Below are 13,376 nucleotides of genomic sequence, written 5' to 3' on the forward strand. Positions count from 1 at the left end.
GAAATAAAAAAAACAATTGCCTTACGATGATAGTCGTTGTTAAGGAGCTGATATTCAGGATTGATCAACATCCATTTTAAACTATTGATGTCACGTGTGAATATGTAAATAGCAGTGTAATTTATTTGCAGTTCATCCTTACATGGCTATGGGAAAGACAATTTACGAGCCATAAAATCATTAAAATGATTAATCATGAGAACGCCTCTACATTTTCATGGTCGGGATTTGTCATTCAGCAGTATCAAAACGTCTGGTTCAACAGTTATTTCTTAGCCCCAAGTGGCACGACAGCCTTCCTTAGATGGCATGATACAACTCACTACTGCGTAGACCTTGTCTACCAATTAAGCTTCTCTGCACTCACAGTCCCTAATACACAGTCAAGGCAGCTTTCGATCCTGTTGAAGTTTCCTAGTTCTATGTTACATTTACCATATACACATTTGTAATGATTCAAAATTCTTACTTTATTTTTGATTCTGAAACATCCCTGAATCAAGCGTGTTACTGTGTAAAAACCAGTCTTCATATACGAATTAAAATCTTAATGCTAAAATATGACGTTGCATGCTTAAAGCTATTCTCAAACAGTGGGTGAAATTAATACTTTTAACCTTTCCAATTGCAGCTAATTGATAAATTAATTGACATTTATAGCTCAATGTAAGTGCCTATATGCCTATGGCATATTCCTTAATGGTATAGCATGGCGACTTATGTGCAGTTTTCTTAAAATACAACTGTATGTTCTGTTGAGGCCTGTCTATTTAAATGTATATGCATAGTCCTTTTAAAGTAAATTGATTGAAATGAGCGTGACAAATATACATACTATTATCTGCCCGCAAGTCATGCATTATAAACTCATATATAAAGCTTATGTCCAGCCTACAAGGCCAGAGTTCAGTTCAGAAGTGTGGTAAGGATTGCATCAGCTTGCTGCCAGCCTGTTACTTATTCATGGCGCACGGTACGGACTTTTTAGTTTTTTAAACTTTTCTCAAGATAATGTCAATGGGTTTTGCTCTATCTTGTTCATTTGGTATGAAGTTACAGGTTATGTTTTCCAGAAACGATTCAGTTTTCTTCACTCGTACTGCAAATGCACGTTATGTTTGTTGCACGATACTTAATTGTATATGGCATGCTGTGCGTTGCTCTATATTAAAGTCATATATAGCATATATGTTTCACAATAGTGTTCTGAACTTTTTGACCATTTTATTTTTTAGCCTTCGAAAATTAATTTTGTAGCCTTCGAAAATACATATTGAAACTTTCAGATGTTTTTCATGAAGTGTCATATGAAACGAAAATACAAAACCCAGAAACTATCATTTTAACAGGGTTTAAAGTCAAATTGTTGAGGCCCGAATCAAAAGGAGGCATCGTGTAACTTCATTATTCAAAACATAACGTCACAATTGGCGCAACCAATGAAAAACTTTCAGGGTATATTTCATTTATGACATAGGCAAAAACATTACATGGATGAATTCAACGTATATCGACCGATTACGTGATAAACTACTTTATTTGCTTATCAAATAGCAGAAAAACATAATACATAATGAATGGGTAAACCACATGTATATGTAATTATCATTCTTTATAAGTCATAAAAAAATTCTACATAGTTTACATTTTAAAAATAACTATGTAAGAAAAAAATAATCATGTTACTGAAATTTGTTTTGCATATTGAAATTTTAATTTCTATTGATGAAAAATAGCTTTGTATTTAATGTCCTATGTGGACATTAGTCTATGGATAACCTTACTCATTGTCCTGAAAGGGTTATTAGTCGATGGTAAAAACTTATTTATTTTCCTATTGAAGACACGAGTATAAGAAAAAAACTTATTGCCCAAGTGTTGTCATTAGTCTGTGATAAATATTACTTATTGTCCTACTGTTGTCATTATGATATGATAAACCCTACTTATTGTCCTATTGTGGTCATATATGGATTGAATAGATTTTTTAAATTTTCATTGCGACTATGAATACCATTAGCTAGCTACATATCCCGTGGCGCGCGGTAGCGCGCCTCGGAGGATATGTAGCTAGCTACTGGTATTCATAGCCGCAATGAAAATTTAAAAAATCTATTCAATTCATATATTTACATAACCTTGATTTAAAAAATTTATATCGAGAAAACGAGAAATTTTAATTAAAAAGAAAAATTTGTCATGTATACGACGAAACGCCAAATTATTAGAACAGCCGGGAGATCCCGCCTATGCACCACGCCATTGTTTTAATGTCGTTCCGCATTTTCCGGTCTTTTTTGTTTAATTTTGTATAATGTTTATTTATTATTTAATTCTTGAATTATGGTATAATTAATTAAAATGTTTATGCTCTCAATATTTTTAACACTTATCTCGTACCAACGTTATCGATCCAAGGGAAGCTACTCTTCCTGTCTTACTGTCGATGGCGTATTAATATGACCGGATTAATCAGGTGATTTTCACGAGAGACACTGTTTTCATACGGTTTTCATAGTGTATTCATGGTCATATGTTTGTTGCTTTTACTTGGTATGTTCATATCAGCAAACCACATTAGGAATGTAAATATAAGTTTATGATGAACTTTACTTATTGTCCTATTTTGGTCATAAGTCTATAATGACCCTTACTTATTATCCTATTGTGGTCAGCAGTCTATAATGACCCTTACTTATTGTCCTATTGGGGTCATAAAGCTTTGATAAACCTTATTTCTTGTCCAATTGTGGTCATAAGTGTATGATGAACCTTACTTAAGATAAACCTTACTTATTGTCCTATTGTTGTCATAGGTCTATCATCAAACCTTATTTATTGTCCTAATGTGCTCAGCAGTCTATGATGAAGCTTTGTTCAGAACAAAATTTCTTGTAGGTACAAAATGAATTTTACTCGAATCTATAAAAGATGGGAAGATGCACTTGGACAGCCCTTCATTAAATACGGATCACTGGTATCTAGATACCCCTGGCATATATTGATAGCATGTGTGATCATCAACTGTCTACTGGGGATTGGACTGGTCAGGCTACAGATTGAGACTGACTCCGAAATCACGTATACACCCAAAAACGCTCAGTCCATAACGGATCGAGCTATAATTAATTCAATATTTACCGAAGACAAGTCAGGAACGAACTTCTACACTAAAAGTCTCACATGGAATAGCCATTATGCTGACATTATTATTAAAACCAGAAACGATTCTAACATCCTTGCACCAAGGTACTTGGATGAAATTGAAAGGATATATAATTTCATTATGCACAGTATAAATATAACTACTGATAATGCAACTTCCAGTCTGGTAAACATTTGTGCTTTACGAAACGGTAACTGTGTCGTCGAGGGGGACGTTGTTTTTAGTAGAGCTTTCCGAACAGCCATGGAGTCAAACACAATCAGCTTTCCACTTTTCAATTTTGAATATCTTAGCTGGACATTTGGAGATCCCCAAGTATCAGAAAGTTATCTCGTATCAGCTAAAATGGTGAGACTCGTATTCTATTTGCGTCAGGACACGGAAACAGCAAAGGAATTATCCTCGGCCTGGGAAAAAAAGTTACCGCAGATGCTCGGTAGATTCCCATCCATAATGGACATCGCTTTTTCAACATCAAGATCTTTAGACGATGAGTTGGAAAAAAGCGTGTTCGGGGATGTCCCGCTCTTTGGCTTTTGTATAGCTATGATGCTGGTTTATGCTGGATTCGCTATGTCCGGAGGAGACTGTGTTTCCGACAGACAAAATTTGGGTCGTGCAGGCGTTCTTGCAACATGCTTTGCAATCCTTGGATCATTCGGCTTCGTCAGTGCCATTGGTGTCAAGTTTGTCCTCGTCGTTGCGGCACTTCCCTTTCTGATTATAGGTAAGTGAGCATTAGTGTAGGGCACTAGTTCCTAATATGGAAATACCAATAACATTTTATTAACGAACTGTAACAACATATAACGCACGCTTCCATCGGGACCAACACGCTTGAGTAAATTGATGTTTTAAAATAGAAAAAAGTTTATAATTTAACATGTGAATATGATACAGCTTTGTAGATGTTGTAATTGTTGTTGTTGTGTGTTTTTGTTTTTTGTTTTTTGTTTTTTTATGTTGCTTTTTGCTATTATTGTTGTTACTGTTGCTTGTGTAGGTATTGGCCTTGATGATATGTTTATCCTGATCTCTTGTTTGGCGGACTGCTCATCAGCCCAACAATCGACTTTAGAGGACAGGATGATGGAGACGATGAGGACGGGGGGCGTGGCTATAACAATAACATCCATCACCGACTTTTTGGCGTTCGCTGTTGGAGCAACGACCCCCATCATGGTTGTCAGCCACTTCTGTGTGTACGCAGGTAACTACCTCTGTCAGGTCCTTATGTATGTACATCTACATTGTATATCATCCCTATCAAAAACATGATGGTAAATATATGTAGGTAACATCCCCTGTCAGGATATTCTGTGTTAAAGGTAACATCCCCTGTCAGGATCTACTGTGTTATAGGTAACATCCCCTGTCAGGATCTTCTGTGTTATAGGTAACATCCCCTGTCAGGATCTTCTGTATGTTATAGGTAACATCCCCTGTCAGGATCTTCTGTGTGTTATATGTAATATCCCCTGTCAGGATCTTCTGTGTTATAGGTAGCATCCCCTGTCAGGATCTTCTGTGTTATAGGTTACATCCCCTGTCAGGATCTTCTGTGTTATAAGTAACATCCCCTGTCAGGATCTTCTGTATTATAGGTAACATCCCCTGTCAGAATCTTCTGTGTTATAGGTAACATCCCCTGTCAGGATCTTCTGTGTTATAGGTAACATCCCCGGTCAGGATCTTCCGTGTTATAAGTAACATCCCCTGTCAGGATCTTCTTTGTTATAGGTAACATTCCCTGTCAGGATCTTCTGTGTGTTATACGTAACATCCACTGTCTAGATCGTCTGTGTTATAGGTAACATCCCCTGTCGGATCTTATGTGTTATAGGTAATATCTACCGTCAGGATATTTTGTGTTATAGGTAATATCCTATGTCAGGATCTTCTGTGTAATATAGGTAACATCCCCTGTCAGGATCTTCTGTGTTATTGGTAATATCCACTGTCAGGATATTCCGTGTTATAGGTAGCATCCCCTGTCAGGATCTTCTGTGTGTTATAGGTAACATCCCCTGTCAGGATCTTCTGTGTGTTATATGTAATATCCCCTGTCGTATCTTATGTGTTATAGGTAACATCCACTGTCAGGATAGTCTGTGTTATAGGTAATATCCCATGTCAGGATCTTCTGTGTAATATAGGTAACATCCCCTGTCAGGATCTTCTGTGTTATTGGTAATATCCACTGTCAGGATATTCCGTGTTATAGGTAGCATCCCCTGTCAGGATCTTCTGTGTGTTATAGGTAACATCCCCTGTCAGGATCTTCTGTGTGTTATAGGTTACATCCACTGTCAGGATCTTCTGTATGTTATAGGTAGCATCCCCTGTCAGGATCTTCTGTATGTTATAGGTAGCATCTCCTGTCGGATCTTCTGTGTAATATAGGTTACATCCACTGTCAGGATCTTCTGTGTTATTGGTAACATCCCCTGTCAGGATCTTCTGTGTTATAGGTAACATCCCCAGTCAGGATCTTCTGTGTAATATAGGTTACATCCACTGTCAGGATCTTCTGTATGTTATAGGTAACATCCCCTGTCAGGATCTTCTGTGTGTTATATGTAATATCCCCTGTCAGGATCTTCTGTGTGTTATAGGTAACATCCCCTGTCAGGATCTTCTGTATGTTATAGGTAACATCCCCTGTCAGGATCTTCTGTATGTTATAGGTAACATCCCCTGTCAGGATCTTCTGTGTGTTATAGGTAACATCCCCTGTCAGGATCTTCTGTGTAATATAGGTTACATCCACTGTCAGGATCTTCTGTATGTTATAGGTAACATCCCCTGTCAGGATCTTCTGTGTGTTATATGTAATATCCCCTGTCAGGATCTTATGTGTCATATGTAATATCCCCTGTCAGGATCTTCTGTGTTATAGGTAACATCCCCAGTCAGGATCTTCTGTGTAATATAGGTTACATCCACTGTCAGGATCTTCTGTATGTTATAGGTAACATCCCCTGTCAGGATCTTCTGTGTGTTATATGTAATATCCCCTGTCAGGATCTTCTGTGTGTTATAGGTAACATCCCCTGTCAGGATCTTCTGTGTGTTATAGGTAACATCCCTTGTCAGGATCTTCTGTGTAATATAGGTTACATCCACTGTCAGGATCTTCTGTATGTTATAGGTAACATCCCCTGTCAGGATCTTCTGTGTGTTATATGTAATATCCCCTGTCAGGATCTTATTTGTCATATGTAATATCCCCTGTCAGGATCTTCTGTGTTATAGGTAACATCCACTTTCAGGATCTTCTGTATGTTATAGGTAGCATCCCCAGTCAGGATCTTATGTGTGTTATAGGTAACATCCTCTTTCAGGATCTTCTGTATGTTATAGGTAACATCCCCTGTCAGATCTTCTGTGTGTTATAGGTATATCCCTGTCATGGTCTACATATGTGCATATGAATAAGTTAGAACATTACCTTCTGTATTTCCATCTAAGATATCTTAGATGATGTCAAAACTGATCTACAATAATATATACGTATCTTATATTTTAGGAGTTTCTGTCGTCTTTTGCTTCCTCAATCAGCTGACTTTCATTTCATGGATCTGTCCGTGTAGTATACACGTGTCTGTTATGTAACATGTCAATGACCAAGTTCTACATTTGAATAGATAATTAAGGAAGTCCGGCATTGTAAGGAGCATTATGCACATTTATAATCTCATGCTATGTTCAAGACCATGTCATTACTAAAATTTATAAGATTATTTTGTATATTTTAGGTACGGCTGTCATCTTCTGCTACCTCAATCAGCTGGCCTTTTTTGTGCCTTGTATGGTTATCAATGAGCGCCGAATGGCCCGGAACGACCACTGTGGGACGTGCCGTCCTATAAAACCCCGCGAGGAGTTACGAGCGGAAGGGAAATCCATTTGTTATACATTCTGTTGTGGCGGACAGCCCCCTAGGACAAGAAGAGACAATGAAAGTCCGTTAGAACATTATGTAAAGATCCCTTTCCAGTATATAGTTCAAAATACATATGGGAAAGTCACGATAACAGTGCTTTTCATTGTTTATCTCGCGGCAACTGTTTACGGAATAATGAATTTTAAAAGAGGCTTGCGCTACAGTTACTTATCTGATCCGGATTCCTATTTGTATACCTACAATACGCTATTTGAAAACCATTTTAGCTGGGAGTTTGCCATAGGATTTACCATCACATCAGCTCAGAATTACTCTGATGCTTCCACGCAAAGTCGTATTTTCGAAATGTTATCGAACGCCAAAGCTGATGATGACATCAACCAGGCTATTGCATATGATTGGCTAACGGATTACAAGAAGTCAATATTTTACAATGATGTAAGTGAGAGAAGTTTCATAGCCGGCCTGAAAACTTTCTTAATCATTCGAAAGGATCACGCAAATGATATAGTGATCAACAGCGAGGAAACAAACATTGTCGCCGCTAGGTTTTATGTTTTAACAAAAGATCTTCCTGGATCTGATCAACAAGGAAACGTCATGCTTCGGATGCGAGATGTAGCGTACAATTCTCCTTTACCAGTTGTTTGTTTTTCTTGGCCTTTTATATTTTTCGAGGAGTACGTTTATTCTTTCCAAATCACATTCACCACCGTCGGTATGGCAATAGCCGCCATGTTCGTGGTTACAATAATATTTATGCCACATCCATTACTTGTCGCGTGCGTGACCGTTACCATGGTAATGATATGCGCGGGTATGTTTGGATTGATGTACTACTGGGATCTCACTTTGAACGCCATAACTATGATTGAGATTATCATGAGTATAGGTTTTTCTGTCGATTTCAGTGCGCATATTTGTCATGCATACATAACTGTAGATGGCGCCACGCGAAAAGAACGTGTGCATAATGCTATAAATCGGACGGGAGGACCAATTATCAACGCCGCCATCTCCTCAATTATTGGGATACTTATCCTTGCATTCTCGTCCTCATATATATTCCAGAGTTTCTTCAAGCTGATGTTTCTCGTTATGGTACTTGGGATAGGACATGCGTTGTTGTTACTTCCGGTATTGTTTTCATTGGTTGGACCCGTGACGGAAGTTCCATTGACTCCTACACCAACCGACAAAAAAGTGTACGCCAAGACAATAAGCATGCCGACAGACAATCAGACAAACACTACTTACAAATCCGAACCAACTGAACTAGGCAACGTATCCATGATCCTACGGAATGATTCCTCAAACAAACATACCGTCATTACACAACTCTGACTGCAAAATTGACATAACATTTTTCCTATCTAAGGAACAGCTTTCGCTGTTATTTGAGTGATAATGAAAGCCAACATCAAATCATGCTAGATTATTATGATAAGTGTTAAAGGATAGGTATCTATAAGGCCTGGAAGATCATTCGAGTCAAGGAAGAAACTACATCAATGGGTGTTTTACTTCGAGAACACACGAGACATTTGATTTGGAATTCTAACATGACTTATAGAACATTGGTTAAACGCTATAATGGTTTTGCAGAAAACAGGCGTTTTGCTCTATTTCTAAAATTGTCGTAATTATTTTCGTACTTGTACCAAAACAGATAAGGGTAATACACACAGGCCCGTGGGTAAATTAAACAGGCCCAAATTTATATTAATATTCCTTAACTTCAGAAAACTCCTAACTTAAATTGTCCCATAGCAAAGCATAACAGAATATAAAGAAAATTCCTTAGCTAAGATCATTCCGGCTCGAGTTTCATCAATTTTCTATAACGTAAGAAAATTCCTTAACTTAACATTTTCTATAGGAAAACAGTCCTTTAATCCAATGAACCTTTTTTTATATAAAAATAGCAATTAAAGGTGTTTATTTATTGATGAAACTGGGGCCGGAATGACCTCTCGCGTATAGTTTAAACAAACGAAATAATAAATAAATATATCAATGATTGAAAATATACAGGTGATTTAGGGAGATAACAGCAACTCAAAAAAATCAATAGATCAATAAATAAACAAATAAAAACAATATACAAATATGTATCTAATTTCTACTCAAGTTGGACTCAATTAGACTTCATCATTTAATCTATTTCATTGGTCCATGAATTTGAATAGCATCATTCTACGCGTATGAAAACGTTGTAGCGCACAAGTCGACCGCTAGGCATAACCAATATATGTGGGGGACAGAAATCTTAATAGGCTTATTTTGGGTCAGAAATAACATACATGTGATGTTATCAGTACTTTGCAATTGAGTGGGCATGTTCTGTTAGATCTACATAATAGGCATCATGTTCATTAAGATTCTGAGAATTTAAATGAGATTTTCAAAACCAACACGAGTAAAAATCTCTTAACTCTACCAAGGGTGATGCCTGATTGTGTATGTCTTCAAAGTTACCCACTTGATGTTTAAATGTGCCCATGTGTAATCAATATATATACAGAATCATTACTTAATTGTTTGGATCCTGTAAATCGTCCAAGTGGGCAGTGGACTAGGAATCAAGCATTCGTCTCAAGTCCCTGTGTGTCGGGCGGTCAAAATAAAGCCATCATTAAAATCGAGATGTGTACAAGGAAGTTCAATAGATCAAAGAATTATCAGTAAACATTCGTGAATAAAGTTCCATATTTTAATCAGTTGTAGAGCTCGTGTCAAGGTCACAATCCATTTACCAACTCCGTAACATATTTCGTAAAGATGGCAACGGGAGACAACCGGAAAGCAGAAGACTTTTTTCTCGCAGATTTTTAAATTCAACGAAAAAAGAAATATTTCAATTAAATTACGTTATTTTATAATTTGTTTTATATAGTTAATGTGTTGTCTTTTCGTGTTTTTGTCTTTATAATATTGTTTTTTCATCGTCTAATGATGGACTATTTCTTTTAACACTAACCCATACGACTAGAGTAAGTTCTAGTACCTAAAGACTTCTGCAAATTGTTAGGCGCAATATGTGTTGATTGAAACATAAGAATTCAATATTGCTTTGTTGAATTTTATATGTGATGAATTGAGCTGCTGTTTAGACAAATTCAACTTGAAGTGCTTCGCAGTTTATTAAATTTGCCACAAGAGCAACTCAGCTCATGACCCCATGAAATCCACCAAAGCAACGTTCAATCCTTAAATAAAAACAACAAGTAAACAAACGCAATTTACAAAACAAAAAAAAAACAAAAAACAAAAAAAAATGAGAAAAATTAACAGCAAAGCCCTCGTGAATTCGAACCCCTTACACCATTACCAGTATCGCAAAATTCGCCAAATTACTCACTAAATCTTCACGACTTATTCGGCATTGCACAGAGACTTGGACGTCATTTTAAACTGATGCATATACACAAATGCAATATACATATTTTTACTAATTAATACTCGTCTTTACATTATATGGTAGTCGATTTTTAACATTCGGACTATACACGAAACAGAAATATCAACATGTGCAAAAAGCCATGAAAGAAATTAATGGTCATTTCATTTCCTTCAAAGCTAGCAGTAAATATTGTTTCCTTTATCCATTAATGATTAAAACTTGATTTCTCGTTGTGTATGGAGAAGTTTTTCTCCAGTTAGCTTTTCATTAACGTTCACTACCTGTGTGTTGAAAATGCTACAGCGCCGACAGCATATCCGCTACTCGTCACCAAATACATATAACTGCACCGTCCACGGTATAGAAAGAAATACATCAATACCATCAATATAAAAGATGATATCAGCGTCTTAACAATGATTGCTTACAAGACCCTAAGTTATATTCCAACAGATATGACCAGTCGTGATAATCTTTGATTGATATATTGATTGTGAACGAATCAATATTCACGTAGGAAAAGCATTTGCAGTTTATAGTTTAAAACGCTGAGTACAGGACTAAGTTTTGCAGGTTCAAATCCTGAAGGGCTTTTTTTGTCTTCGCTATAATAGTTTTTAGCTTCTGTGTTATTTCTGGGTGTATATTTGTTATTTGTAAGTATGTGTTTATTTGTTTTCCTTCTCTGTTTAATAACTTGCGTCATTTTGAAATAACCCAGTTTACACACAAGTAAAAAACAAAACAAGCAAAACATATTTTAATATAGATGTTTTAAACATTTACATCTTCAATTCACATATTGTTTTGATTTGCATTATAGCTTACCAAACCAGTAATTCGCAAAATAGAAATTTACACCGAATCAATTTCGTTGATAATGCCTAATAAAAAAACACGCCCTGGAAATGTTTGAAACCTAAATATTTTCCCCTATCTATCCCCATTTTTTTTTTTTTTAATTATTATTATTTTATTTTTTTTCGTCATCCTTGTTGGCTACCTGGGTTATTCCAGCATTAACATATCAATACTTATAGTATATACAAGCCCTTCCGCCCGAAACTTTGTTACGTGTCCTTCTGTATCAAACTACAATGTACGTTCAACGAGAAGCTCAAACAACAGCGAAAACATGGAAACGTGTGATAACTTTAACTAATTATCATTTAACCTATATAAATTAACGTACACGTTATGCTTGTTAACCTTTCATCGACTAGATCTTCAGTCTGTTTCTCGTCTTACGCATATACACTGATTTCAGAATGAACTTTAACCAAGTGATCAGAGTAATAGATTAGGAAAGGATTTTCAAAATAATGAATCGTTTTCATTTTTTACATGTAGAATATATTCATTTCTTATCTAGAAGCTTTAACGTATATCAAATCGATCATAATTTATGTAACGGCGAGAAATTACACGAGTCCAAAAAAATGTTACTTTTACACCTGTTAAGTATTAAAAAAATTAATGAGATGGAAGATACCCTTTGATGGAGCAGCGTATGGGATTCAAAGTCCCTATAGTAGATGTCTGTGTCAAGCGACAGATACTTAATTTTTACACATATATATGTAGTAGTTATAAATACACATTGCAATACAGCTGTTTTAACTTGATTAATGCTTTTTTCTATTAAAATGACAAAATGTTACTAAGATTTCGTTTTGGGACGATTTGGAATTATAATGCATCCAATTGATTTTGTGTAACAGCTGTATACACATGTATATATATATGTGTGTGTGTGTGGTTCACCTGTATGCAGCTTGCTTAGAGAAAATCTGTTGGCCAACAGTCATACTCTAGGATGGTTAGAATAATCATATTTAGATAAGGCGGATGAAATAAAAAAAAAAAACAAGAGGACAACTCAAGAGGATAGGTCAGATTAACAAAAAGTGTTTTACCATACCGGTTTGCTTAAGGTCTACACAGTTGTTTACACTTTATTTAGACATGGATTAACCCGCAACAATAAAGATAATCTCGTTAATTGTTAAAGTCAAAGTACTATGTTTGGTGTAAACATTGGGAACTTTTCCTGCCAGAAATTGAAAATAAAGACATCAAAAACTGGAATCTCATTAAACTATAATACATTCCAGATTAACATTTATTTGAAGAGAATATTCCCTTACACTACATGTAACTTTTGATATGCAAGGCAATAAGTCATCGTACAATACATGAATAAATGTCATGCAAAATATTTAATTGGTCAATGCCAAGAATTTCTATCAATAACTACGGTCAGAGTTTATCAGACAAGATCAGCATAGCTCGATCTAATGGCCCATTTTAGCCTAAGGCATCGACCCAATTTACTGTTGTATGGAACGATGTGGACTTTCAATCTTTAACCTCTCTACATCCATGTCCCAAACTGTAACACCCCGACAGCTCTGTACAATATGTTCTTCTATATTGCCTTTGTCTTTATATAACGTATCGTATCTAATGGTTTAGTCAGCAATCAATCTATTCTTTTTGTAAATTCGAATCTGTTCAAAAATAAATATGTGAAAGTTTAAACTTCGTTGTGCTAATTTTGTTTAATTTGAGCGCAGTTCTAAAGATGTCTGTAAAATTTATGTAATTTTTGTAATAAAGAGAAATTTAACGAATATTCACTAACTATTCTTTCAGGCCTGATTCACTTAATTTGCTTCTACCATACCCCTGTAGGATTAGATCAATAATATATATCGCATGGTAGATGTTAAGTGCACATTGTAATGTAATTTCATTGGTTATCTTGACATGTGGGAGTTGGCTTTTCCTTTCATATATAATGATGGCAATTAACACCACAAAGGTGTACATGTATATGACCTTTATACCCACAGGTCATTCATTGGAAGTACATGTATAAATCGTATGTCGAGTACACG

The 13,376-nt window shown here is 35.9% G+C and overlaps 1 protein-coding gene across 1 annotated transcript; it reads left to right on the forward strand.

The window, feature by feature from the left end:
* The first annotated feature begins 897 nt into the window (after positions 1–897).
* LOC117323504 (patched domain-containing protein 3-like) lies at positions 898–9,961 on the forward strand. The gene is made up of 4 exons (XM_033878764.1): positions 898–973; positions 2,899–3,893; positions 4,170–4,376; positions 6,925–9,961. Exons 2-4 carry the CDS (start codon positions 2,906–2,908, stop codon positions 8,415–8,417), a joined length of 2,688 nt encoding a protein of 895 aa, XP_033734655.1. The 5' UTR covers positions 898–973; positions 2,899–2,905; the 3' UTR covers positions 8,418–9,961.
* Positions 9,962–13,376: the final 3,415 nt, after the last annotated feature.

This window comes from Pecten maximus, chromosome 3, assembly GCF_902652985.1.
Source record: "Pecten maximus chromosome 3, xPecMax1.1, whole genome shotgun sequence".
Taxonomy (NCBI): domain Eukaryota; kingdom Metazoa; phylum Mollusca; class Bivalvia; order Pectinida; family Pectinidae; genus Pecten; species Pecten maximus.

Excerpts from the sequence above, each read along its gene's own strand:
- LOC117323504 (XM_033878764.1), top strand. The coding sequence starts at position 2,906 with ATGAATTTTACTCGAATCTATAAAAGATGGGAAGATGCACTTGGACAG. Across the intron at positions 3,894-4,169 it reads ACTTCCCTTTCTGATTATAG|GTATTGGCCTTGATGATATG; the intron begins GTAAGTGAGCAT and ends TTGCTTGTGTAG. Across the intron at positions 4,377-6,924 it reads CCACTTCTGTGTGTACGCAG|GTACGGCTGTCATCTTCTGC; the intron begins GTAACTACCTCT and ends TGTATATTTTAG.